This window comes from Malus domestica, chromosome 15 (assembly GCF_042453785.1).
Source record: "Malus domestica chromosome 15, GDT2T_hap1".
NCBI classification, from domain to species: domain Eukaryota; kingdom Viridiplantae; phylum Streptophyta; class Magnoliopsida; order Rosales; family Rosaceae; genus Malus; species Malus domestica.
This window is the reverse complement of record NC_091675.1, coordinates 34,477,308-34,501,981: the sequence shown is the minus strand read 5'-3', so window position 1 is coordinate 34,501,981 and position 24,674 is coordinate 34,477,308. Positions and strand designations below refer to the sequence as shown.

Here is a 24,674-nt window from a genome sequence, read left to right as displayed (position 1 = left end):
ACAGAAACATCTAATTAATGCTAAATTCCTAAAGCAGTACCACCCAACTCTTTGGGATGTTAGAGACTGTTATATTGATGAAGTTTAATACCTTGAAAAGTGGTGAAAGTCCTTTTTGTGGGTTTAAAATAGTTAGTGTTGTTAGAAAATGTAAATCAGCAAGCAAAATAGTGAAGAAACAAGTGATCTTTTCATTTGATAAATGCGAAGGAGTACAGAGACCCTAGCCTAATAGGTTTACATCCTTATCTAAGACAGCTATCATAGAGTGATGGGTTAGCATAACGGTGAAATTGCGACCCGGCTCTTCTAAGGCTATGTTGTTGTTGGTTAACTGGGCTTCAGCCTCCTCCACTTCATGGTTGACTATCTTCACTTCCTCGATTTTCTTGTAAAGCTTGCTTGGAAGAGTTATCTGCTTAGCCTTTAAAGCAGAGAGTTGTTCCTCTAGCTTCTGGATCTCAGCAACTACTACCATGATTTGATCTTTCATAACTGAACCCATTTCCGCTAGCTACTGCAGGGTAATGAAGGTCCTAGGGCGCTTCTCCTTGTAACGCCTCACCCTGTTGGCCTGTTAAAACTAAAGAAAGCAAGTTAGTAAGGTAGCCTGTACCTAAAAAGAGCCTTGTGTTTTAGGATGAGGGTGTGTTGTTGCAGCTGCCTTAGAGGAAGTTGGTTGGCTTGCCCGAGGAGGAGCTTGAGAAGCCTTGGGACTAGTCATTTCTGAGACAACTGGTATCTCAGCGACTATAGGCTCCTCAACAGCTGAGGCTGGTTGAGCAGTAGTCTCAGGTAAAGGGGAAGACTGGCAAAGACAACATGCATAGCATAAGTTCAAAATTAAGAAACATTAAGAAAAGCTAGAAAATGGTTGAGGAAAAAAGACTTATAGAGGCACTGTCATTCTCTACAAAGTGGAGCATTTCTCCAATTGTTGGATTAAACTGGGAAGTGGGAGTCACCACTATTGTTAGAGGAATATAAGAGGAAAAAAGACTCGATTCTTTCCCGACCTGAGGTCCTGGACTGCCTCCCCTTCCCTGGAAAATAGTAGAAGTAAAAAGTCAAACCGTATGACTTAGAAATACAAAATAGAGAAGTGTTGAGAGGAAGAATTTTACCTCTGAAGGCTTAGCCTGAGAAGGAGAATGATGCACAAGTCACGCATCTTGCTGGTGGTAGGTCCTAATTATAAGAAAAGACAGGATTAGCTCAAAATTCAAGAAGATTAAACTGCATAAAGGAAGATCATGTTAGAATCACTTACTTGCAGACTTCTGTTTTTTCTTGCCTGCTTCAGTTGGGAAGGCAGAAGAAGATCTGGAAACTTAAGAGGTCTGAGACCTGGTCTTCCTCTTGGTTGGAGTGGCTCTTGGAGCAGGGAGATTGAGTCTAACCTGAGGCTTCCTTTCGGGCTTAAAGTTTGAAGATTCCACAACAGCAGATCTTGCCCGATGAAAAGCCTTGGTCTCTACTTCGGGCCCGACTTATGTCTATGAATCACTGAACATCTCAGAGATGTTTCCAGCATTATCAAGGACATGGCTAGAGCCTGCTCTTTGCCTAACTGCCTCTGCGACAGCCTTTTGGAGAACCAAGGCATCACCAGCCTCTTCTTCTTGCCCGACATCCACTTCATCAGCGTTTCCTTAGGCTGCAAGGTCAGGAAAAGAGAGTTAGCATTCACAACTATGAAAATATGAAGTAGAGGAGGGAAGCAACAATATAGGTTACCTATGAGCAGAAGTTGATTTTTCTGGTTGATGGCTTCCTTCTAGTTTTCAACTTCTTTCTTAGGGAATAATTTGAAGAATACCTGCCCGAATAGCCTATCATGGGCTTCCCTAAGATCTCCATCACACTTTTTGAACCACTTGGCCTCCTAAAAAATGGTGAACAGAGATGTACACTCGAAGTTAAGGGCCACAGGCTTGTGAATTATCTTGCTCATCATTTCCAAGCTGCGCTTGCTTGCCCGGAATGTAGCCTTTGAGGGAGAACAGAGACATTAAGAGGTCTCACAATGAACAGAATTAAAGAAGGGGAACTGGGATTGCCTACCTGAATCCAAGTTGCCTACCATAGATATTGGGATGGTAGACCTCCAGCCCGCGCTCATAGCCCACTCGGTTGCTTCGAACTCCCCAAGCCAAGTCATTTTTTCGGATGCAGCTAATGAATTTATCTTTGCAAGAGTTGCTTGCATCTTACCCAAATGAGTCTTAGAAGAGTTGGTCTACAAGGGTACCTCTTAAGCACAGAGGAACCCTACTCCAAATCAGCCCAAGTTTGACAGATTCTGAAGAAGTAGAGGCAGGTTAAGGTAGAGTGGTTGGTAGTAGGAGCCTTTGCCATAATTCAAGCTAGAACTACTCATTCTAGGAACTCCAAGTTGGCAACCTGAAACACTGGAAAGTACCATCGAAGCTAGAGCTGCCCTATCTAGTTAGCTTTATTGATATGTGTCTCAAAGGGCTAGCCCCTTGTCATCTCGTAAAGAAGATGGTAGAGATGCGCTAGAATGAAAGGCCCAATGGTGACCAAAGAGACCCATTCCAGCTTTACTCATTTGGATTTGTTGCAGAACACATGCTTATTCAACCAATAGAGGAGAAAGTACATGTGTTCCTGAGCAGGGTCAACAGTGGAAGAAGGCGGGTTGAACATCTTCTTAGTAAATGGGATAAAGTCCGTAAAGGAAGTCCTATAGCTTTTGAAGGTAGTGGAGTTATACTCCAAATTGGTAATAGATTGGAAAGCTTCCTAGCTTTCAATAGTCGAGCGAGAAGGAGATGACGAGTCATAGGTGATATCCACAAACCTACCCGAAGCCCTCAGACCAAAGACCTGAGCCATGTCCAGAATGGTAGGAATAATGGGACCCATTCTGAAATCAAAAGTGTTGGTCCCTATGTTCCAAAAGAGAAGAGCAGTTGCGACAAACTCATGCTTGATGGATACAGTTGTCTTAGACATCATGATGAGCTCATAGATGCTATTGGCCATCCATTTATTCTTCTAGATAGGCTTCAATTCGTCCACCCACTAAGACCATGCTTCATCCTTCATAAAGGGAAAACCCTTCCTAAAGTTAGACCACTTAGAGGCAGAGATTCCGGCCTCAGCAGTATAGGGATTGGGAGTGAACCAGTAGGCAGCGGGCATGTTGCTTTCCACTGCAACAAGAACTCAGGCAGTCTATACAGGCCTTAGTGAGCGTACCTTTCTTCTTCGAAAAAGATAGACAAATTGAGGCCAACCCAAGGGCGATGAAGGTCGTTGAGCGAATGGCATAAGTTGACAATTCCTTCTCCAGATTTGCATGCAGGGCATGATTTGGGGGCCATTGTCGAATTTGAGAGGAAAGAATCAAAAGTGACTAGAAATTAGGGCTAGAAAGGGAGGAAAATGCAAGAGATTTCAAAGCTCAAAAAGTCGAGTTGGTTGAATAAGACGACTGAGAAAACTGAAGTGGAAGTTATTTAAGGGGCAGGTAGTTAAACTTTGGAAATTGTGGGTTAGTGCAAAGGTTTATTCAAAACAACTAATTAAGTGGCGCTAATACCTAGTTTCAACATGCAATTAATTTTAATCATTATTAATGTCTTGGTTAGCAGACATAACAATGATTAATGGGGGCACTGTTTGGGTGGATATTTAATATTGGGCTTAGTGAGGATGAAGGCCTAAGAACACAAAAAGCAAAGAAAGGATTGGGCTCTGGAAAATCGACAGCCCATGAAGAATTAAAACCTATTTTTGCAAGGAATAAGCGACAAGCCTACGTGAGAAGTGATGGGAGACAAAGGGCAGCTCACCTCCAGCAAAAAGCACTTTTCAAGGGCAAGGATAAGTAAATAATTGGTGGCTCACTATCCTCCGAGGGCCATCACAAAAAAGCAAAGCCTGGACAGTCGGGCTAGAAGGTCTATAAAAGCAGCAAGGGACACCAGAGACAAAGACACTCAACCAATCAATTAAAAGACATCCCACTTTGCTCTCAGACAAGCCAGAAACCAGAAAGCTTTAGTTTGTCTAGACTCTATTCTTTCAACCGTAGATTCATCGTAGAAAAGCCATCTTTTGTCAAGATTTAGAAGCTCTTCTACTTTTCTCAATATTGTAGTATCGAATCCCTTTTAATAAACCTGTTTTTACCTTTTATTCTCTTAAGATTGCAATCATTGTAAAAGACAAAGAGAAGTGGTCGCAAGAAGTTGAACCTTGCCCGACAAGGTTATAATCTTGCCAGAGTCTCTTTTGTTTATGCTTACATAAAATAGATTTGTTGTTTAATGCATTTTCCATTGTGTTTCAAAGCATTTTCAACTATCTTTTGTTCAAGGGTATGATTAATCTGTCTAAACTAATTAACCTTGCTTCTTTAGTGTTAACTATAATTAAAGAAATGGTTGGAAGGATCCTGAACTCCCTTTATCTGGAAATATAATATCATGGGTAAAAGTCCTTGTTTACAAGGCAAGAAAAATAACTTTGCACAGACTTAACTCATCTGTAACAATCCAGTAAGTTCAAGCAGTCTAAGTAACTTGTGGCACAAGTAATCAACCTAACTCATAATTAAAGAACAATCTATTATACAAAGATAACAGTGGCATGCTCAGATCTATGTTAGTTTTGATTCTAAGCCTCAAAGCCTAATAAAGGCCCTACAAAGGCACCATTCAAACTAACTACAAACTGATATTGCAACACACCAAGCAGCAAACCTTGCCTGACATGCAAGAACCCTGGAGAGCTGTGCTAGAGACAGATCCAGCCTGAACAGGACCTTATCCTCCCAAGCAGCTCTCCACTCCTACACCTTTCAGCTCTCCTACGCCACCTGGGGACTACAGTAGTCCATCCATTCTCTTCAGTACCATCAATTCCCACCCTTTGTCCTTGTCATTCTCATTTTTCTTTTTTTCTTGGATAGCAGCAAATGGGATGCAAACCAATACATCTTTTTGCAACGCCTCTTTTAGATCCCCATCCACCTAAGTGTCTTCTGGAAATATCATTGGTTCATGAACAAAAACTTTGTCAATCATGAAGTACCCATCATCTACTTCTTCATCAGGGCATGAATGTCCATCATTCCTTCTACACCCAAGTACAAGTACACTTCAAATAACTTTTCATAACTAACGAGATAGGGATATCCTCATCTCTGTTAACAATCATGACTTTCTTAACAGGAAACCTCATATCTACTTCGACAAAAACTTTCACAAATAGCCCATTAAACAATCATGACTCTCTTAATAGGAAACCTCATCTCTGTTAACAATCATGACTCTCTTAACAAGTAACTCATTAACTCTGACAATTTTACCAAGAGGTTGAGCAGCAACCTTGATTATCTCTGCCTCTTTATACTGCACGAGAACACGGGGTAGCATAGCCTAAACCACCAGTTTATTGATTGCATCCATGTCACTAAATTGAGTTATCCAGCGTTCCAAATGGATGATTTGCCCACGGCATACCATGGTCTCTTTTCCCATAATAAATTGCAAGTCCTTCGCATCTGAGAACTTCAAAGCATAAAACTTTCTACAAAAAAGATCAAGGTAGAAAGTGTTCTTCACATAATTCTTCCACAACATGGTAAGATTCCACTAAATGAGCATAGCCTCCAAGTGCTATCCAAACAGTTTACCCATTAAAACTGCATGTGTTCCACATTCAGGGATGAACACAAGGTGGTGTTAACTTTAATGGCTCCACGCTCCATGGTAAAAGTACCAAGAGCATTTTCAAATACAACGGTTTCCTTTCCAGGTTGCAAGTCAGGGAAATGATCTGCCCGACTTGGCATAGATTGATTGGAGCAAATCCTAGGTCTTCAGGGATGGGTAGAGCTAGAGGCAAGGAATGGAGAATTCGCCATGGTTGGGTAAAGAGAAGGAAAATAGCTTAAGGAAAAGGGGGCAGGCTAGCTGATTGAAGACCAATGCCGCCACCATCTTAAATAGAAGATGTCCGGGGAAATCTAACTGCCGAAGAAGAAGATACAACCACTAGAAAAAGTAAATAAAAACAGTCATGAAGCAAACACATCATCGAGAAACTATCGAATTGATTGAAAGTTGCAAGAGAAATGATGAGCTTTTCACTTAAATTGAACAGAATGACGCATCCAACGTCACCAAAAGCAAATTGGAAAATGAACAGTTGCTCAAAACACAAAAAGTAATTCTAGCAGAACAATAAATTAGCAGAGCACACCATAAGCGACTATTTAAGCAAGTAATGAGCATCAAACAACAATTAAAACAAACAATAAACCAGCAATAGACGAAATCAGAGAGCAAAACTTAGATATCCATTTCTTAACTGACACAAAACCCCTTACCCAACTCAATCACCACCTAATACTCTAAATCCTATCAAACCCTAAAAACCAAAAGTTACATGCGACCTTGAACCAATCAAAACGATAGACTTTCACTCGAGGAAATTTTAAAATTCTCAATACCCTAAGAATTAGCCTAAAGCAATCATTCACCCTATATCTCGAGATACCTACTTTAATTATCAGAAGAAATGTTGAAGTTGTTGAGTTCTCTGGCCGTTAACTAATAGGGTTTACTATTAGGGTTCCTAGTTTTTAGGGTTGTTAATCACGTAGGAGTCCAATAATCCATATATGTCATTCGCCGTGTCCTTCTTCAGAATGGTCTCCAATGTTGACCGATCTATGGCTTGGAACAAATAGTTATTGGCCTTTAAATCCTTCAGCTTTAGTTCATCTAAAGTCTTCTTCTATGCTTCACCAGAATCCGATCCTTCTACTGCAGCAGTGATCCCAACCTCCACCAAGTTCCAATACTCTTTGGAACGAAGGAAGTTCTCCATTAGCATACTCCAATGGTCGTAGAGTCCATCAAGCCTTGGAATAGCTGGTTGCACAAAACTATTCTCATACGCCATGGTTTCATTTCTTCACTCGATCACCTGGGTTGCAAGCTTTCGATTAGGCCCCATAGCGGGGCTATGATACCAGGTGTTAGAACCAGAAACTTGCAAAGAATTACTGTAATGCAAAGTTCAAAAGCTTATAGAAAACCAAGGAGAATTCTTATTTAATGGAAAACAATTGTCATGGCTATTAAATAGCCATACATTTGTACAGAAATAAAAGCAACTACCCACGATTTTACAGGTTCTATAATTGTGGTATAGACTACGTCAAAACAAGAAAATGCAGCTTGTCCCTCAAGTATGGAAGGTGCAAGATCTTTCACTCTGAGAGTGGTCTAATCATGGAGACCAAGATAAGTTATAATAGAATGTTTGCAATGTTGGCTCGATGTCCACCAAAGGAGCAAAAATGTCTTTCCTCTCAAACCACTGATCAAGCACGACTTTGGCATTGTCGCTATGGGCATCTTAGTTGGAATGGGCTTAAAGTACTTCAACAGAAGCAAATGGTGGAAGGATTGGCTCAGTTCGTAGCCTCTTAAAGGGTGTGTGAAGATTGTTTGGTAGGCAAACAACATCGAGATCCATTTCCCAGAGAAAGTCTATGGAGAGCCTCCAAGGTACTTCAATTGGTGCATTCTGACATATGCAGACCAATTAACCTTACCTCGAACAACAATAAAATGTATCTTATCACCTTTATAGACGATTTCAGTAGAAAAACATGGGTTTACTTCTTGGTGGAGAAGTCGGAAGAATTAGGTACGTTCAAATCCTACAAAGCACGAGTAAAGAAAGAAACTGGGGCATTTATAAAAAGCCTATACATAGATAGAGAAAGAAATTTGCAAATTTCTGTCAAGAGAATGGGATTCGTAGGGAATTAACTACAACCTATACCTCTCAACAGAACAATGTGGCAGAAAGGAAAAATCGCACCATCATGAACATGGTGCGAATCATGTTGTCAGCCAAGCCAATCCCCAAAACCTTTTAGCCTGAAGCAGTAAATTGGGCAGTACATGTGTTAAACCGATGTCCTACTTTTGTCGTGAAGAACAAGACACCTGAGGAGGCATGGAACGGACGCAAACCATCTGTGGATCATTTCAGAATTTTTTGCTGCATTGCTCATGCTCACATACATGATAACAAAAGGGTGAAGCTCAATGCCAAGAGCTATAAATGCATATTGCTTGGGGTAAGTGAGGAATCTAAGGCTTATCGATTGTTTGATCCTGTCATACAGAAAATAATTATAAGCCGAGATGTTGTGTTTAAAGAGGATCAACAATGGAGTTGGGATGACAGTCACACAGAAGTTATAGTGGCAGATCTCGAATGGGATACTAATGAAGAAAATAGCACTCTAAGGGTGGTAAGTGATCCCGAGTCTGAAATTAATGAAGTTGTAGAAGAAACTGAAACTGAGTCTGATCACGGTGGCTCGATGGTTGAAGAGGACAATCAAATTGATGAAATCTCACCTCGCATGGGACGAACTCGAAGACCACCAATTTGGATAAGGGATTATGAAACAGCTCAGGGCTTATCTGATGAAGAAAATGATGGCATGGTGATGTGAAATATTCCAACACTCAAATTAAAACCTTATGCTAATCTACTCAATTTCAACTTTAAAACACTTAACTAGACTAAAAAAACAGCAAACTAAGTTAAAAGGACTCAAAACAAACTCTAAAGAATGCTTTGGACGAATTTTAAACTAACTTGACTCAAAACACTAAATGGGGACATATTTGAACGAAAATTAACTAAATTAAGACACCAAATAAGAACTAAGGGGGTTTTTGGACGAATTTGACAAAACTAAGTAAATTGAAGCAAACCAAGTAAGTTAAAACGAGATTAAGATGAATTCAAGGGTAAAAAGCTAGTTAGAGGGTCCTTCTCCACACATGAACGTATGCAACATAAATCGATTTCCAGTATTGTTTCTTCAAACCATGAATGACAATGCCCCAAATTAATCGTGAATGCACAAATTAGCTCTCAGATTTCCCTAAATTCATTGAATTGAATGGACAATGCATCACAACCAAATTATTCTTCTCAAGTTCCCTATATGGACAACATGATAGAGATACATTCAAAGATCATTAAGTTCAATGGAAATCATAAGCATTGACAAGGCTATCGTAACTATGAACTGCATGATACTCCAGCCAAGAATTTACTTAACACGATTGTGACTAGCAACCTTCACTACATTTAAGTATAAGTTCCTAACGATTAGGTGAAAGTCCCTTATAATTTAGCATCAGATTCATGCATGCAAACTAAGTATGCATCCTTAATCAACACACAAGAATAAGTTATCAAATCAAACAGATAAGTAAATCACATTCATGTTTTACAAAAAAAAAAAATACTAAAAGTAATCAATTCATATTAAACATATGTACATGACTTTGATTTCACCTCTAACTAAAAAAGAATTACTTCCACATGTTTATAACAATTGAAAAGCAACAGAAAATAAACATGGAAACGAAACGAGGGAAGAAAGAACTCTTAGAACTCCAATGGTTGCAGGTGGCTTGCAGACAAGGTCCTCCTTCTCCAATGGAAGTCATGGCCAGCTTCTCCTTTTCTCCAATGGTGCGGCAAAGGATGTAGAATGGTGTGAATTGAGGTTGAATGTGTTTCTGAATTATATGGGGGGTGGTTGTTCGAAATTGTGCTAAAAATATGTATATATAGGCTTGGCAAACACTAAGGGAAATCAGACTAGGGTTAGAAATCAGCATAAATAAAGAATTAGGGCCCTAGGGTGCAGCACAAAGGAATAAGTCCACCAGGAAAATGGTTTGGCCCAATTAATTTATGAAAAGGATCTTGCATAACCCAAATCCATAAGGAAAAAGATTAATAAAATCAGAAACCAAAAGGAATTGGGTAAAGAAGTGCACGGCAAGAATTGGAGGGAAAGGGAGTAGAGTGCAAGGCAAGGCAAAAACCTTCTAAAAGGGAATAGGCACCACTTTTGTAGGGTTTCTAGAAACAATATGTTTTGTGGCAGAAATTAGGACTTCTAGAAGGGAATGCTTCTAGAAATAGATATTTAGGTCCCCTTGCAGTTTGATTTAAGGTATGATGAGATTAGGATCAGATAAGATAAGATAAGGTTAGATAAGGTTTTGGATAATGTTCCTTCTTTTGAGCTGATTTCTTATCTTCTTTGTCTTGAATTTATTTTCTTCATCTCCTTAGCATATTCCTAGCCTTTTGAACTTCAAAAACGTCCATCCGCCTTGCTCCATACATGTGCTTTCCATTTGATGCCCAAAATTGCTCCAAAATGCACTTTCTTGCCAACTTTGCCAATTAGACCTACAAACACACGAAAATAGCTTAAATCACTATAATAAACACAAACTAACTATGAAAATGCAAGAAAACAAGCTAACTAAGTCGCATAAATATGCTCCTATCAAATTCCCCACACTTAGCTTTTGCTAGTCCTCGAGCAAAACAAAGGAAACAAAACAAACAAAGCATAACCTAAACCTTCCAACATCCGCCTTAGGGATTTTCAATGGAACATGACATATTAAAAATCACTACTCATATAGATTTTAGCTATCCTTACTCTCGAGCACACACTTAATCAAAATCACCACTCACTAGCTTGCATTTAATCAATTTATAACAATGTTTTGAATGTAGTAACATTGCTTAGAGAATTCCCTCAATTCCTCACCGGATATACACTCTATTTTCACAAAGACTTTCTGACTACACTCCATATACTAGGTATATGTGAGAAGATTGATGTAAACATGTAGACTAGCCACTCACATATGTTATAATCAAAGAAAGCACTTTCTGGAATTATTAATGCATGTATATATATATATATATATATATATATATATACAATCTCATAAGCGGAATGCCACTACTTAGACGCTAGAACCAGGTATACCATATGCTCATACCTATCCCAAACTCCACATATTAAAGCACACAACAACCAAGATAGAAGTCACTTGGCTGTAATGGGGCTAAGGGTATTGGCTAACAAAGAAAGGTTAAGGATAAACAAAGGTTTTTAAAGCAATAGTAAGTAAAGTAATGAAATCAACTTAGAATTCACTTTTGAATGCAGCAAATAACTTGAAACACTAAGGGGATTTCGTACATACTTAGGGTTATATTCAAACTTTTTGGATCCTTTCTTCAACAACCAATACTTGCGAGTTCTTTGTCACTTATTTCACAACCTTTGTCTTCTTTTGACGTTTTTTCTTTGTTTTTTTTCTTTTCTCTTTCTACTCGTGTACATAACCTTCCCCCACACTTGACTTCTGCAATATGTTTGATCAAAAGGAATTCCCTCTAAGTCATGCTCCACTATAGTTTAAGAACAAGGGTATGGATAGTCCTATTTTAGGCTAGGTCGGGGTAATGTGGCTAACAACGAAAATAGGCTAATTAAGGCTCAAAGGGGTTAAACCTACAAAACAAATGCATGGGATGAAGGCTTTTTGGCTCTGGTGGTAACTACTAAACAACTTCATCTTGTTATATGTTATGCACTCAATTTTAAGCTTTGAATGAAACGGGCATGAGTTCTAGTATTTGGAACTAAAGTGATAAAATGCATTCTAAGTAGCAACCAAGCAAAGAATGATGAGATCATGCAACGACTTTAGAAAACAAGAAATCACAGATTAATAACTCTCCAAATAACGTTTAGGCTCAAGTCTATCAAGGTTGTAGCGTTAGTTTGAGTTCCTTCCTTCAAGCATGTTACAAAAATTGATTTTTTTTTCCTTTGTGATTACATATGAATTCGTTAATGACAACTACAACCAAGTATTAACCAAAGAGCATATCAAACTTCCACCCATGTTTGTAACTTTTTTTAATAGTCATGCAATTAAAAACCAAATCCTCATCATTGTGTTGGAAGGTACCCTAAGACACAAGCACACAAAAATGACTCTAAAACGACTCTTTTTGGGTTTTTTTCAAAACTTTTTCTAATTTTTTTTTTAATTTTCGTATTTTTCTTTCAAGGCACACTAAAACACTTCAAAACACACTAAAAACACTTAGAAACAGTGAGAAACAACTCTAGTGGTGCTAGGTGATAAAAACCCACGAAATTTTCAATAAAAACACTTGTTTACCCCCCTCACCCAACTTAAACCAAACATTGTCCTCAATGTTTCAAACATAGACTCACATAAAAGCAGGCAAACAACACAACTAACAAACACAACAATCATGGCAAAGTAAAAGCAAAAAAGAGTAGAGTTTAAGAACGCAAATTTGGTTATGGAGCTAGAATTCCATCAAGCCCTCGTTTGAACACATGGGTTGCTTCCCAAGAAGTGCTTGCTTTAACGTCTTTTAGCCGAATGATACCTCCATTCAAGCTTCAATAGGGCCAACGGCATGGAGGGGTACATCCTCCACGGCATGCTCCTCAAAAGTCTCGTAGTAGGGCTTCAAACGGTGTCCATTGACCTTGAATTCATGTCTCGTCTTCAAACTTTGAATTTGGACTGCACCATAAGGAAAAACATTAGTAACAACAAAAGGTCTAATCCATTTAGAACACAACTTACCCGAAAACAAATGAAGGCGGGAGTTGAAGAGTAACACTTTCTGCCCTATAGAGAATGTCTTGCCATGAATCATCTTGTCATGGGTCGCCTTGGTTTTCTCCTTATAGATGTGAGCGTTTTCATAAGCATCATTCTCCTCAAGCTCATTTAATTGCAATTTCCTATGGATTCCAGCAGCATCAATGTCCATATGGAATGTTTTGACGGCCCAATGTGCACAAAGTTCTAACTCAACCGGAAGATAACATGGTTTCCCATAGATGAGCCGAAATAGGGACATCCCAATTCGTGTTTTGTAGGCCGTACGATATACCCACAATGCATCATCCAAACGCAAGCTCCAATCTTTCCTAGTTGGTCTAACCGTCTTCTCCAAAATCTACAAGATTTCCTTATTCGAAACCTTGGCTTGCCCACTTGTTTGAGGATGATAAGGTATGAAGACCTTATGCGTAACGTTGTACTTCTTGAGCAGTACCTCAATGGTTTGATTACAAAAATGGGAACCTCCATCACTAATTAGTACTTGGGGCATTCTAAACCTTGCAAATATGTTAGTTTTAACAAATCTACAACCACTTTAGAATCATTAGTACGGGTGGCTTTAGCTTCCACCCATTTCGATACATAATTAACCGCAAGTAAAATATAAAGGAAACCATGTGAAGAAGGAAAAAGACCCATGAAATCTATACCCCAAACATAAAAAATCTCAATAGATTATATAGGATGTTGCGGCATTTGGTCTTTTGCACTTATATTAACCGTTCTTTGACAACGATCACAAGTCATACAAAAAGTTTTAGCATCCCTAAAGATAGTAGGCCAATAAAATCCACATTCTAAAACCTTATGTGCTGTGCGTAGTGTGCCAAAATAACCCCCACATGCATAAGTGTGACAGAAAGTTAAAATCGAATGAAACTCAGAATCATGCACACACCTATGTAGAATCTAATCAGGGTAATATTTCCACAAATAAGGGTCATCCCAAACATAAAACCGTGCATCTTTCTTGAGTTTATCACGTTGGTGCTTATTAAGGGTGCTTGGAACTTGTTTAGTCACTAAGTAATTCACCAAATCAGCATACCATGGTTCACTTACCTCAATGGATAGCAATTCCTCGTCTGGGAATGCTTCTGGAATAGGTAATGGGTCCTCATCATGCACCAAACGACTCAAGTGGTCAGCCACCATGTTTTCACTTCATTTCTTGTCCTGGATTTCCACGTTAAACTCTTGGAGAAGTAACATCCAACGAATAAGCCTTGGCTTAGCATCCTTTTTTGTGAGCAAATACTTCAAAGCTGCATGATCAGTATCAATTATAACTTTAGTTCCAAGTAAATAAGAACGAAACTTATCTAAAGTAAATACAACAGCAAGAAGTTCTTTTTCAGTGGTGGAATAATTCAATTGTGCATCATTCAAGGTCCGGGATGCATAATAGATGACGTGTGGCTTTTTGTCCTTCCTTTGTCCCAAAATAGCCCCTAATGCATAATCTGAGGTATCGCAGATAAGCTTAAAAGGAAGGCTCTAATCTGGTGGGACTATGATTGGGGGTGAAGTTAGCATCTTTTTGAGGTGATTGAACGCCTTCTCACGCTTATCATTGAACTTGATTGTCACATCCTTTTGTAGAAGTCGGCAAAGGAGTTGGGAAATCTTGGAAAAATCTTTGATGAATCGCTTATAGAATCTTGCATGTCCAAGAAAAGAACGAACATCTCTCACTGAAATGGAAGAGGGTAAGTAACGTACAAGATCTATTTTAGATTTATCAACCTCTATTCCCTTTGCTGAAACTATGTGACCTAAAATTATGCCTTGTTTAACCATAAAGTGACATTTTTCCCAATTCAAAACAAGGTTAGTTTCAATGCATCATTTCAAAATTAAAGTGAGATTATCTAAACACCCATCAAACGAATCACCAAAGACACTAAAATCAACCATGAAAACTTCAATGATCTTCTAAAAAAAATCCGAAAAGATACTTACCAGGCATCTTTGGAACGTGGCTGGTGCATTACATAAGCCGAATGGCATTCGATGATATGCAAAAGTACCAAATGAACAAGTAAAAGTAGTCTTTTCTTGATCATCTGGAGCTATAACAATCTGATTATATCCCGAACAACCATAAAGAAAGCAATAAAAAGAATGACTAGCTAACCTTTCAAGCATTTGATCAATGAACAGCAAAGGCAAGTGAACTTTCCTTGTGGTGGCATTGAGCTTCCTATAGTCAATGCAAACTCTTCAACCTGCTTGGATACTAGTGGGCACAAGTTCATTCTCTGCATTCTTCACCACGGTGACTCCAGATTTCTTAGGAACAACTTGCACCGGTGAAACCCAACGGTTATTCAAGATTGGATAAATCACTTCACAATCAAGAAGCTTGATAATCTCTTTTTTCACAACTTCCATCATTGGAGGGTTAAGTCAGCGTTGAGCCTCTCTAGTTGGTTTAGCCCCCTCCTCTAGAAGTATGCGATGCATGCAAGTTGTAGGGCTAATTCCCTTAATGTCAGCCAATGTCCATCCAATGGTTGTTTTATGCTCATTCAACATCCGAATCAATTTCTCCTCCTCCATGGCCGTGAGTGATGAAGAGACAATGACGGGTAATGTCTTTTTATCTCCTAAAAAGACATATTTTAAATGATCCAGCAATGGTTTAAGCTCAAGATTGGGTGCTTGAATCACTTAAGGTAACAACTTGTTAGTAGAAATAGGGTTTGGAATTGGGATTGGAAGCTTACCAAGATGTTGTGGCAATGACTCAAGGGCAACAACCATCTCTCCAATTTCTGCACTAGGGGGCATGGCAAGGATCTCTCTATCCATGTTGTGAGGGTGCTTGACATCTGCCCCTTTGTTTTTTAGTCCAATTCCTTGTGCAATTGTTGTTTCAAGGGCATCCTCATTCAAGGAATCAAGGTAATCCTGCGCCAAAGCATCAAATACATCAATAGAGAAACAAGAATGATCATCTTTAGGATACCTAATAGTTTCAGAAATATTAAAATCAATGATCTCGCCATCAAATTCCATTGTTAATGTCCATTTGAACACATCTATCTTGGTGTGGGCTGTTTTCATGAAAGGTCTTCCAAGGAGGATCGGCAAGGGTGTAGAATGGGCCGAATCTTCCATCTCAAGCATAGAGAAATCCACTGGAAATACTAAGTCGTTAACCTGCACCAAAACATCTTCCAAAACCCCTTTTGGATATGCATTAGAACGATCGGCTAATTGAATTATAACACCATCATTTTTTAGCTCTCCTAAGTTCATAGATGCATAAATAGAGTATGGCATGACATTGATGGAAGCACCTAAATTTAACATGGCATGTTCAAACTTGGTATTTCCAATAACACAAGGAATTGTAAAACTACCTGGATCTTTGCATTTAGGTGGTAGTTTTCTTTGCAAAACAGCAGATACATTTTCACTTACCGTAACCACTTCTTTGTTTGAAATCCTTCTCCTTGTTGTACAAAGCTCTTTTAAAAACTTAGCATACCTCAGAACATTCTTTATTGCATCAAGGAGTGAGATATTAACTTGTACCTTCCTGAAAGTCTCTAAGATGCCTTTTTCATTCTCTTCCTTCTTAGATTGCATAAACCTGCGAGGGAAAGGCAGATGTGGTGGAATTATATTAGAATGGATCGAATTGGGAACAATCTTACCCGATAGTGATAGTTTAGGGCCCTTGGAAGGCTGCAACAAGGATGATTCCACCTTTGTCGTGGCTTTGTCCATCTCATCCTCTTCAATTAGCAACTGTTCGTCCTCTTTTTTACTTGGTTTGGACGTGTTTGGCTTGATTCCCACCTTTTTTCCGCTTCTCAACATGATGCCTTTGGTGGATTCAAAGCGTTCCTTCGGATTCACAATGGTTGAACTAAGGAGTTTTCCTTCTTCTCGAAAATGCCCCATGAACTTTGAAATCTACCCTATTTGCTTCTTCACTTCACTGATCTCCTTGGCATGATTTTGTTGGCCCTGTGTTAATGAAGTTAGTAATTTAAGAAGTGTATCATTATCCAATGACGAACATGAGTTTGTTTGGGCAGATTATGGTGGGACTTGTGGTGGCGCGAATGGCCTTTGATAGAGCCCCGGAGGTGGCTGTCTATATCCTTCTTGTTGTTGAGGTTGTTGGGGTTCTATCCACTTGAAATTTGGGTGATCTCTACAGCCCGAATTGTAGGTGTTAGAGTATGGATCACTCAATGGTTGATTTTAACCTTGGTAGCCCACAACATTTGCACTTTCCCATCCTCCATTCTCAATCAATTGAGGGAATTGATCATTGAGATGCCCCTGCATAGAGCCCACGCCACATTCATTTGGTGTAATTCCTTGCACTTTGGATCCTTCAACAACCTGCGATAAAAGAACAATAAGATTAGCCATTTGAGATTGAAGTTCTGAAATTGCACTTACCTCATTCACTTGTTTCCATGGGGCGTCTCTTTGTCCAACACCTTCGTATTGTTGTGCATTCAAAGCTCAGTTTGCAATTAAGATCTTGGTAGCCACCGGTGTTTTATTAACCAAAGCACCACCCGCTGAGGCATCTAACATTTGTCTTTCAATTGGGAGGAGTCCCTCGTAGAAATATTAAAGTAACAGCTCCTCCTTCATTTTATGTTGAGGGCAAGATGCAACTAGACCTTTAAAACGCTCATAGTACGCTCAGAAGGATTCGCCTTGGCTTTGTTGAATGCCACTGATTCTTTTCCTTAAAAGAATGACTCTTGAAATTGGGAAATCTTTTCCAAAAACGCTCGTTTCATGCTTTCACAAGAAGTGACAGTTCTGGGTGCCAATTCGTATAGCCAATCTTTAGCCTTATCCATAAGAGATAATGGAAAGGCCTTCATCTTCATAATGTTCCCATCGACATTGATTGGTGTCATGCTTGAGCACACCACTTCAAACTCCTTCAAATGCTTGTTTGGATCTTTCATGGACAACCCATGGTACTTGGGAATATGGTACAGCAAGCTTGACTTCAACTCGAACCCATTGGTTTTTCCTTGGGCAGCCACGGGATATTGAATGCAAAGGGGTACGACATTGTCCAACCCCAAGGCTGAAAGTTCTTTGATTGTAACCCTTAAATTAAAACCCTATGATTATAGTATATGTAAGTAGGGATCGTTCTAGGCTGGGGATTAGAAGGGATGCTAATCTACTTAATTTCAACTTTAAAACACTTAAGTGGACTCAAAAACAACAAACTAAGTTAAGAGGATTCAAAACAAACTCTAAAGAGTGCTTTGGACGAATTTTAAACTAACTTGACACAAAACACTAAATGGGGATAGATTTGAACGAAATTAACTAAATTAAGACACCAAATAAGAACTAAGGGGGTTTTTAGACGAATTTGACAAAACTAAGAAAATTACAGTAAACAAAGTAAGTTAAAACGAGATTAAGATGAATTCAAGGGTGAAAAGCATGTTAGAGGGTCATTCTCCACACATGAACATATGCAACATAAATCGATTTCCAGTATTGTTTCTTCAAACCAAGAATGACAATGCCTTAAATTAATCGTGAATGCACAAATTAACTCTCAGATTTCCCTAAATTCATTGAATTGAATGAACAACGCATCGCAACCAAATTATTCTTCTCAAGTTCCCTATATGAACAGCATGATAGAGATACATTCAAAGATCCTTAAGTTCCATGGAAATCATAAGCATTGACAAGGCTATCGTAACTATGAACTGCATGATACTCCAACCAAGAATCTACTTAAGACGATTGTGACTAGCAACCTTCACTACTTTTAATTATAAGTTCCTAACGATTAGGTGAAAGTCCTTTATAATTTAGCATCATATTCATGCATGCAAACTAAGTATGCATCCTTAATCAACACACAAGAATAAGTTATCAATCAAACAGATAAGTAAATCACATTCATGTTTTACAAAAAAAAAAAAAAGCTGAAAGTAATCAATTCATATTAAACACATGTCCATGGCTTTGAATCCACCTCTAACTAAAAAGGAATTAGTTCCACATGTTCATAATAATTGAAAAGCAACAGAAAATAAACATGGAAACGAAACGAGGGAAGAAAGAACTCTTAGAACTCCATTGGTTGCAGGTGGCTTGCGCACAAGGTCCTCATTCTCCAATGGAAGCCACGACAAGCTTCTCCTCTTCTTCAATGGTGCGGCAAAGGATGTAGAATGGTGTGAATTGCAGCTAAATGTGTTTCTGAATTATATGGAGGGTGGTTGTTAGAAATTGTGCTGAAAATATGTATATAAAGGCTCGACAAACCTTAAGGGAAATCAAACTAGGTTGGAAATCAACATAAATAGAGAATTAGGGCCCTAGGGTGCGGCATAAAGGTATAAGTCCACCAGGAAAAAGGTTTGGCCCAATTAATTTCTGAAAAGAATTTGCATAACCCAAATCCATAAGGAAAAAGGTTAACAATATCAGAAACCAAAGGGAATTGGGTAAAGAAGTGCACGGCAAGGATTGGAGGGAATGGGAGTGGAGTGCAAGGCAAGGCAAAAGCCTTCTAGAAGGGAATAGGCGCCACTTTTGTAGGGTTTCTAGAAACATTGTGTTTTGTGGCAAAAATTAGGACTTCTAGAAGGGAATGCTTCTAGAAATAGCTTCTAGAAATAGATATTTAGGTCCCCTTGCAGCTAGATTGAAGGTATGATGAGATTAGGATAGGATAAGATAAGATAAGGTTGGTTTGGATAAGATAAGGTTGGATAAGGTTTTGGATAATGTTCCTTCTTTTGAGCTGATTCCTTATCTTCTTTGTCTTGAATTTATTTTCTTCATCTCCTTAGCATATTCCTAGCCTTTTGAACTTCAAAAACGTCCATCCACCTTGCTCCATATATGTGCTATCCATTTGATGCCCAAAACTGCTCCAAAATGCACCAAAATGCACGTTCTTGCCAACTTTGCCAATTAGACCTACAAACACACGAAAATAGCTTAAATCACAATAATAAACACAAACTAAATATGAAAATGCAAGAAAACAAACTAACTAAGTCGCGTAAATATGCTCCTATCACATGGCTCACTTGCCATTATTCATTGATCAAGATCCCACAACCTTCGAAGATGTAATGATGTTTGAGAAATGGAGACAAGCTATCAGGAGATTCAAGCCATCGAGAAGAACAATATGTGGGAATTAATAAAGCTGCCACCAGGAGCAAAAACTATTGGAGTAAAGTGGGTGTTCAAGACGAAGCTTAATGAGAATGGAGAAGTGGATAAGTATAAAGCTCAACTAGTTGCTAAAGGTTACTGTCAACAATGTGGGATCGACGATGCAGAGGTATTCGCACCAGTTGCTCGTCTAGACACCATTCAAATGGTAATTTCTCTTGCTGCGCAAAAGAACTGGGTAATCTATCAGCTTAATGCCAAGTCCACATTTCTACATGGGGAGATAAATGAAGAAGTGTTTGTTGATCAACCACCTGGATATGAAAAAAAGGGGCAAGAGTCAAAGGTGTATAGACTCAAAAAGGCTTTATATGGACTTAAGCAGGCCCCCTAAGCCTGGTATAGTCATATAGAGTCATATTTCATCAAGGAAGGATTCAACAAATGCCCTTATGAGCATAATTTGTTCATCAAGACAGCGGGGTGAGGTAAGATCTTAATAGTGTGCCCTTATGTCAATGATCTTATTTTCACTAGTAATGATGAAATAATGTTTGAACAATTTAAGAAGTCTATGATGTTTGAGTTCGACATGACTGACCTTGGGAAAATGAGATATTTCCTCGGTATTTAAGTAATACAAGGTTCTGATGAGATCTTTATTGGTCAAAGGAAGTATACGTAAGAGGTCTTGAAGAGGTTCAACATGGATCAGTGTATCCCAATATTAAATCCTATGGTTCCTGGTTTCAAACTCACAAGGAATGAAGGAGGAATATAAGTTGATAGCACTGTTTACAAACAGATGGTGGAAAGCCTCATGTATCTAACAGCCACACGTCCCGATTTAATGTTGTTTGTACCATACTTGACCAATCTCGAAACTATTGAGCACCGGTCAACGTTATACCGTCAAGGACCCAGAAGAGTTTCCTTCCAACCAGGAGGCCAATCACAGCGCGACACGTGTTGATATCCGAAGCCAATCATAGTGCGACACGTGTCAACATTAGAAGCCAATCACAACACAACACGTGTCAATGTCAGAATGAAACTAGAAACTCTCTTCTATAAATATTGATCATTCTCTCACAATATTTCCTAATGTCATTTGTACTAAAACATTCACTAGTACTCACTAAAGGAGAGCTTGAACCTATGTACTTGTGTAAACCCTTCACAATTAATGAGAACTCCTCTACTCCGTGGACGTAGCCAATCTGGGTGAACCACGTGCATCTTGTGTTTGCTTCCCTGTCCTTATCCATTTACATACTTATCCACACTAGTGACCGGAGCAATCTAGCGAAGGTCATAAACTTAACACTTTCTGTTGTACCAAAGTCCTCGCTGATTTTGTGCATCAACATTTGGCGCCGTCTGTGGGAATCAACACAAAAAACTATGTCGGTTCTCTTTCATTTTTTCACCTCCACCATGAATCTGCAAAATCTTCAGTAACCCAACAACCCAAAATTTTCCCAAAGATGATTAAGGCGGCAATCGAGGCCCTGAACAACAGCAACAGGTCAAGCAAATTCGCAATCGTAAAGCACATCGAGTCAACGTATGGAGATCTGCTGGAATCTCACACGGCCCTCCTCGCGTACCACCTCAACAAGATGGAGGATACTAGCGAGCTCGTCCTGGTTAAGAACAACTACATGAAGCCCGACCCCAACGCGGTTGTCCGTCCAAGGCCAAGATGACACAGTCTTCAGCTTTTCCTGAAAGAAAAGAGAGAAAATGCCTCTCGCCTGCTTATGGTTGCTGAGTGATTGCTTAAACCGTAGACGGAGAATATACGAAGCATTATTACATCATAATAACACAATAGTGTTGACTTAGGTGGGCACTCCGCCCCCTGCTCTCCCCTCCGGTGAGGTGGGACCCACGAACACATAAACCTCTGTCACTCTCACTGTCCTGACTTCCAACCTATTCCCATTAGTTCCCCCATATATTCCTTAAGAGTAAAGCCACCATTTTTATCATCTCCTCTCAAGAAATCGGACAACTTTGTAACAAAGAAAATCTCATGGGGTCAATTGCAAAGAAAGAGTTGCAGTAGTACTTGCTTCAACTTCAGCATCATCCGCTCAGAACCAAGGTAATTACAGTGAGTATTTTGTCGGCGATCAGTGACATAATGTCTCAGAAGCTCACTGGCATTCAGAAACTTCAGATAAGACGGCTTCTTCTCAAAGTGATGATCCACATTTTCAGTGTAGGAACGACATTTATTCCCACTCTCTTCAGCTTTGCCAAGCTAGTTTCCACCATCCGTACACTCTTTTTTGACCAGGCATCCCTCTCCAACATGGGGAGCGAAGGAAGCCACAGCACCCAGAATGACACCCGTCTTGCACCTAGTGTGAAACAACGAAAGAATGAAGGAAAGAGGGTTAGTCTTCAAGCTAAAGTCGATGAGTTAGAAGCTCAGAACAACAAGATAGTAATGAAGAATGAGGTCCTCCAGGAGTAGTATGAGAAGCTCTTTGAAACGCTTCACAAAATTAGGCGTACTCAAACACGCGAGCTCGTTGCCCATGTGGACATCAACCATCATCTGGGTGCCCCCCAACACGGAGGGTTACCTCCCTTCGACATGGGTATCCCTAATGAGGAGCGAGCTAATCATCAAAACATTGATCAACATGAGACTTCTCTCAACCCAGATGCTTCGACCCGAAGTAGAAGAAGTGGAGGAAGACACCTCCTTGCAGAAGGGTTGGAAGGATAGATAGCCGTTTATCGTGACTGCCGAGACATCTTAAAGCAACGTCGAGAGAATCCCTTCCACATATGCTCGAAAATCAATGACCTAAGGGTTTCTGAAAGACTCGGTCCCCTTCCAAAACCCAGGCCAGCTGCCAATCTAGGGAAAGAACGACAGGTCCCAAAGGAACATGAAGGTACGGGGGACTCTGAGGTATTCTGACAGACTCGCCCTAGAAGTTAGTATGACGAGTCCAAGAAAAAACCACATGCCATTGCTCAAACTTTCCTACTTCCAAGAGGCGAGGAAGACTTACGAAAGAAAATTCCAGTGGTACATGAGTCCACTTAGGACCTCCTTGTCCTACAGCTCCTTGAGGAAGTAAACAAGTTGAAGGCCGAACGTGAGGCCGAGATACCTGACTGGAACCAACCTAGGCCTGACCCTCTTACAAGAAAGATCCCTGACACCCCCCTTCAAGCAAAGACAAAACAAAAACTTGGTTTACAACTCTATACTAGAAGGGAGGACCCAATTGAACACCTTAACCTTTTTTAGTCCACCATGGCATATCGGATGCACACCGACGAAGAGCGATGTCTTCTCTTCCCCTTCACCTTCTCTGGTAGAGGTCTAAACTGGTATTGCCGTCTTCCACCTGAGACAGTAGACTCATTTGAGGAATTGAGGAAACTGTTTGTCTCTCAACACATCTTCCAGACCGATCACTTGCATTCTGCAGATGACTTGTACACTATTCGCCAGAAGCCAGACGAGTCACTACGAGAGTATGCCGGTCGTTTCAGCCATGAGTATTCTCGTTGCGCTAAGGCAGATGAAAAGACTGCCCTCAAGGCTTTCACGGCAGGCCTACATGATTGTTTCTTCAAGTACATGATCAATGCCAACACTTGGAAGACTTACTCTGAGGTGATGGCACAGGCTTACAACCACGCCTCCACCGAAGCAAGGACATACCAAGGGAACCCCTATTTGGTTAACCCCTATCAACAAATAGGAAGTGGAAGTCAAGTTTTACCAAGTGAGGAGATATTGGCCATTCAGACACCCATTGCATCATCTCCTGCCTCATTTAGCTACTCGCTAAGTCACCAAACGTATATGTCTCTTGGTAAGAAAAAGGATTTTTACTCTCAGCAAGCCTATTACAACAAGAGGGATAAAAGTTCGTATCAAGACAACCAGGGGTGAACGTACCGTCAACTATTATGACTATGAGGCCAAGCCTCACTCTTTCAAAGTGGAGGACTAGGTACTGAAGGAAATGCTATTTTAAAAAGGCATTCACATTACAAATGTTTTGACTCTCAACCGCTTAAGATCTTTTGTCACATAAGCCATTCCGCAAATATTTAAAGAAAAGGGAATTCAAACAACTTCTTCTGAGTCTTTTGTGTTCCTAGTTCTGGAACACTTGGCCTACGTTGACCTACCCTTATACTCCAACTCAAAGCTTCAACATGCGTACTTTGACACAAAGTATGTGATACTAAGTGTTACAACCAACATGGTTCACATATCAAAAGCATGAATCCCTTCGTGCCTAGCAAAACATTCATAAGCATCACTCATATCAATCAACATAAATATTATACATTCCAACACATTCATACTTAAACATCATACATTCCAATACATTCATACATAAACATCATACATTCCAACACATCCATACATAAGCCAACTGTGCTTCGAAAAGGTTCAACATACATTGTGTCTTCGACACTTGCTACAATGTGCCTCGACACTTTGCCCTTATTCTCACCAACCAGGTGATGAAAGGTGATGAAGGAACTCGTCTTTATGCCACCAACCAGGTGATGAAATGTACAACCCATACTTTCCTTTATGCCACCAACCAGATGATGAAATGTACAACCCGTACTTTAATATCATTTGGCAACTTGCCATTCATGCCACCAACCAGGTGAAAAAGGAACTCATCTTCGTGCCACCAACTAGGTGATGAAATGTACAACCCATACTCTCTTTCATGCCGCTAACCAGGTGATGAAATATACAACCCGTACTCTAATATCATTTGGCAACTTGCCACTCATGCCACCAAACAGGTGAAGAAGGAACTCATCTTCATGCCACCAACCAGGTGATGAAATGTACAACCCGTACTCTCCTTTATGCCACCAACCAGGTGATAAAATGTACAACTAGTACTCTAATATCATTTGGCAACTTGCCACTCA

General features: G+C 39.7%; 2 protein-coding genes across 2 annotated transcripts; both read right to left on the bottom strand.

Moving 5' to 3' along the window:
* Positions 1-12,336: 12,336 nt before the first annotated feature.
* Positions 12,337-12,723, bottom strand: LOC139191878 (uncharacterized). The gene is made up of 2 exons (XM_070812906.1): positions 12,534-12,723; positions 12,337-12,470 (listed from the first exon to the last, which is right to left on the bottom strand). Exons 1-2 carry the CDS (start codon positions 12,721-12,723, stop codon positions 12,337-12,339), a joined length of 324 nt encoding a protein of 107 aa, XP_070669007.1.
* A 2,264-nt stretch (positions 12,724-14,987) lies between these two features.
* On the bottom strand, positions 14,988-16,493 carry LOC139191877 (uncharacterized). The gene is made up of 2 exons (XM_070812905.1): positions 15,308-16,493; positions 14,988-15,187 (listed from the first exon to the last, which is right to left on the bottom strand). The coding sequence occupies exons 1-2, from the start codon at positions 16,491-16,493 to the stop codon at positions 14,988-14,990; spliced, it is 1,386 nt and encodes a 461-aa protein (XP_070669006.1).
* Positions 16,494-24,674: the final 8,181 nt, after the last annotated feature.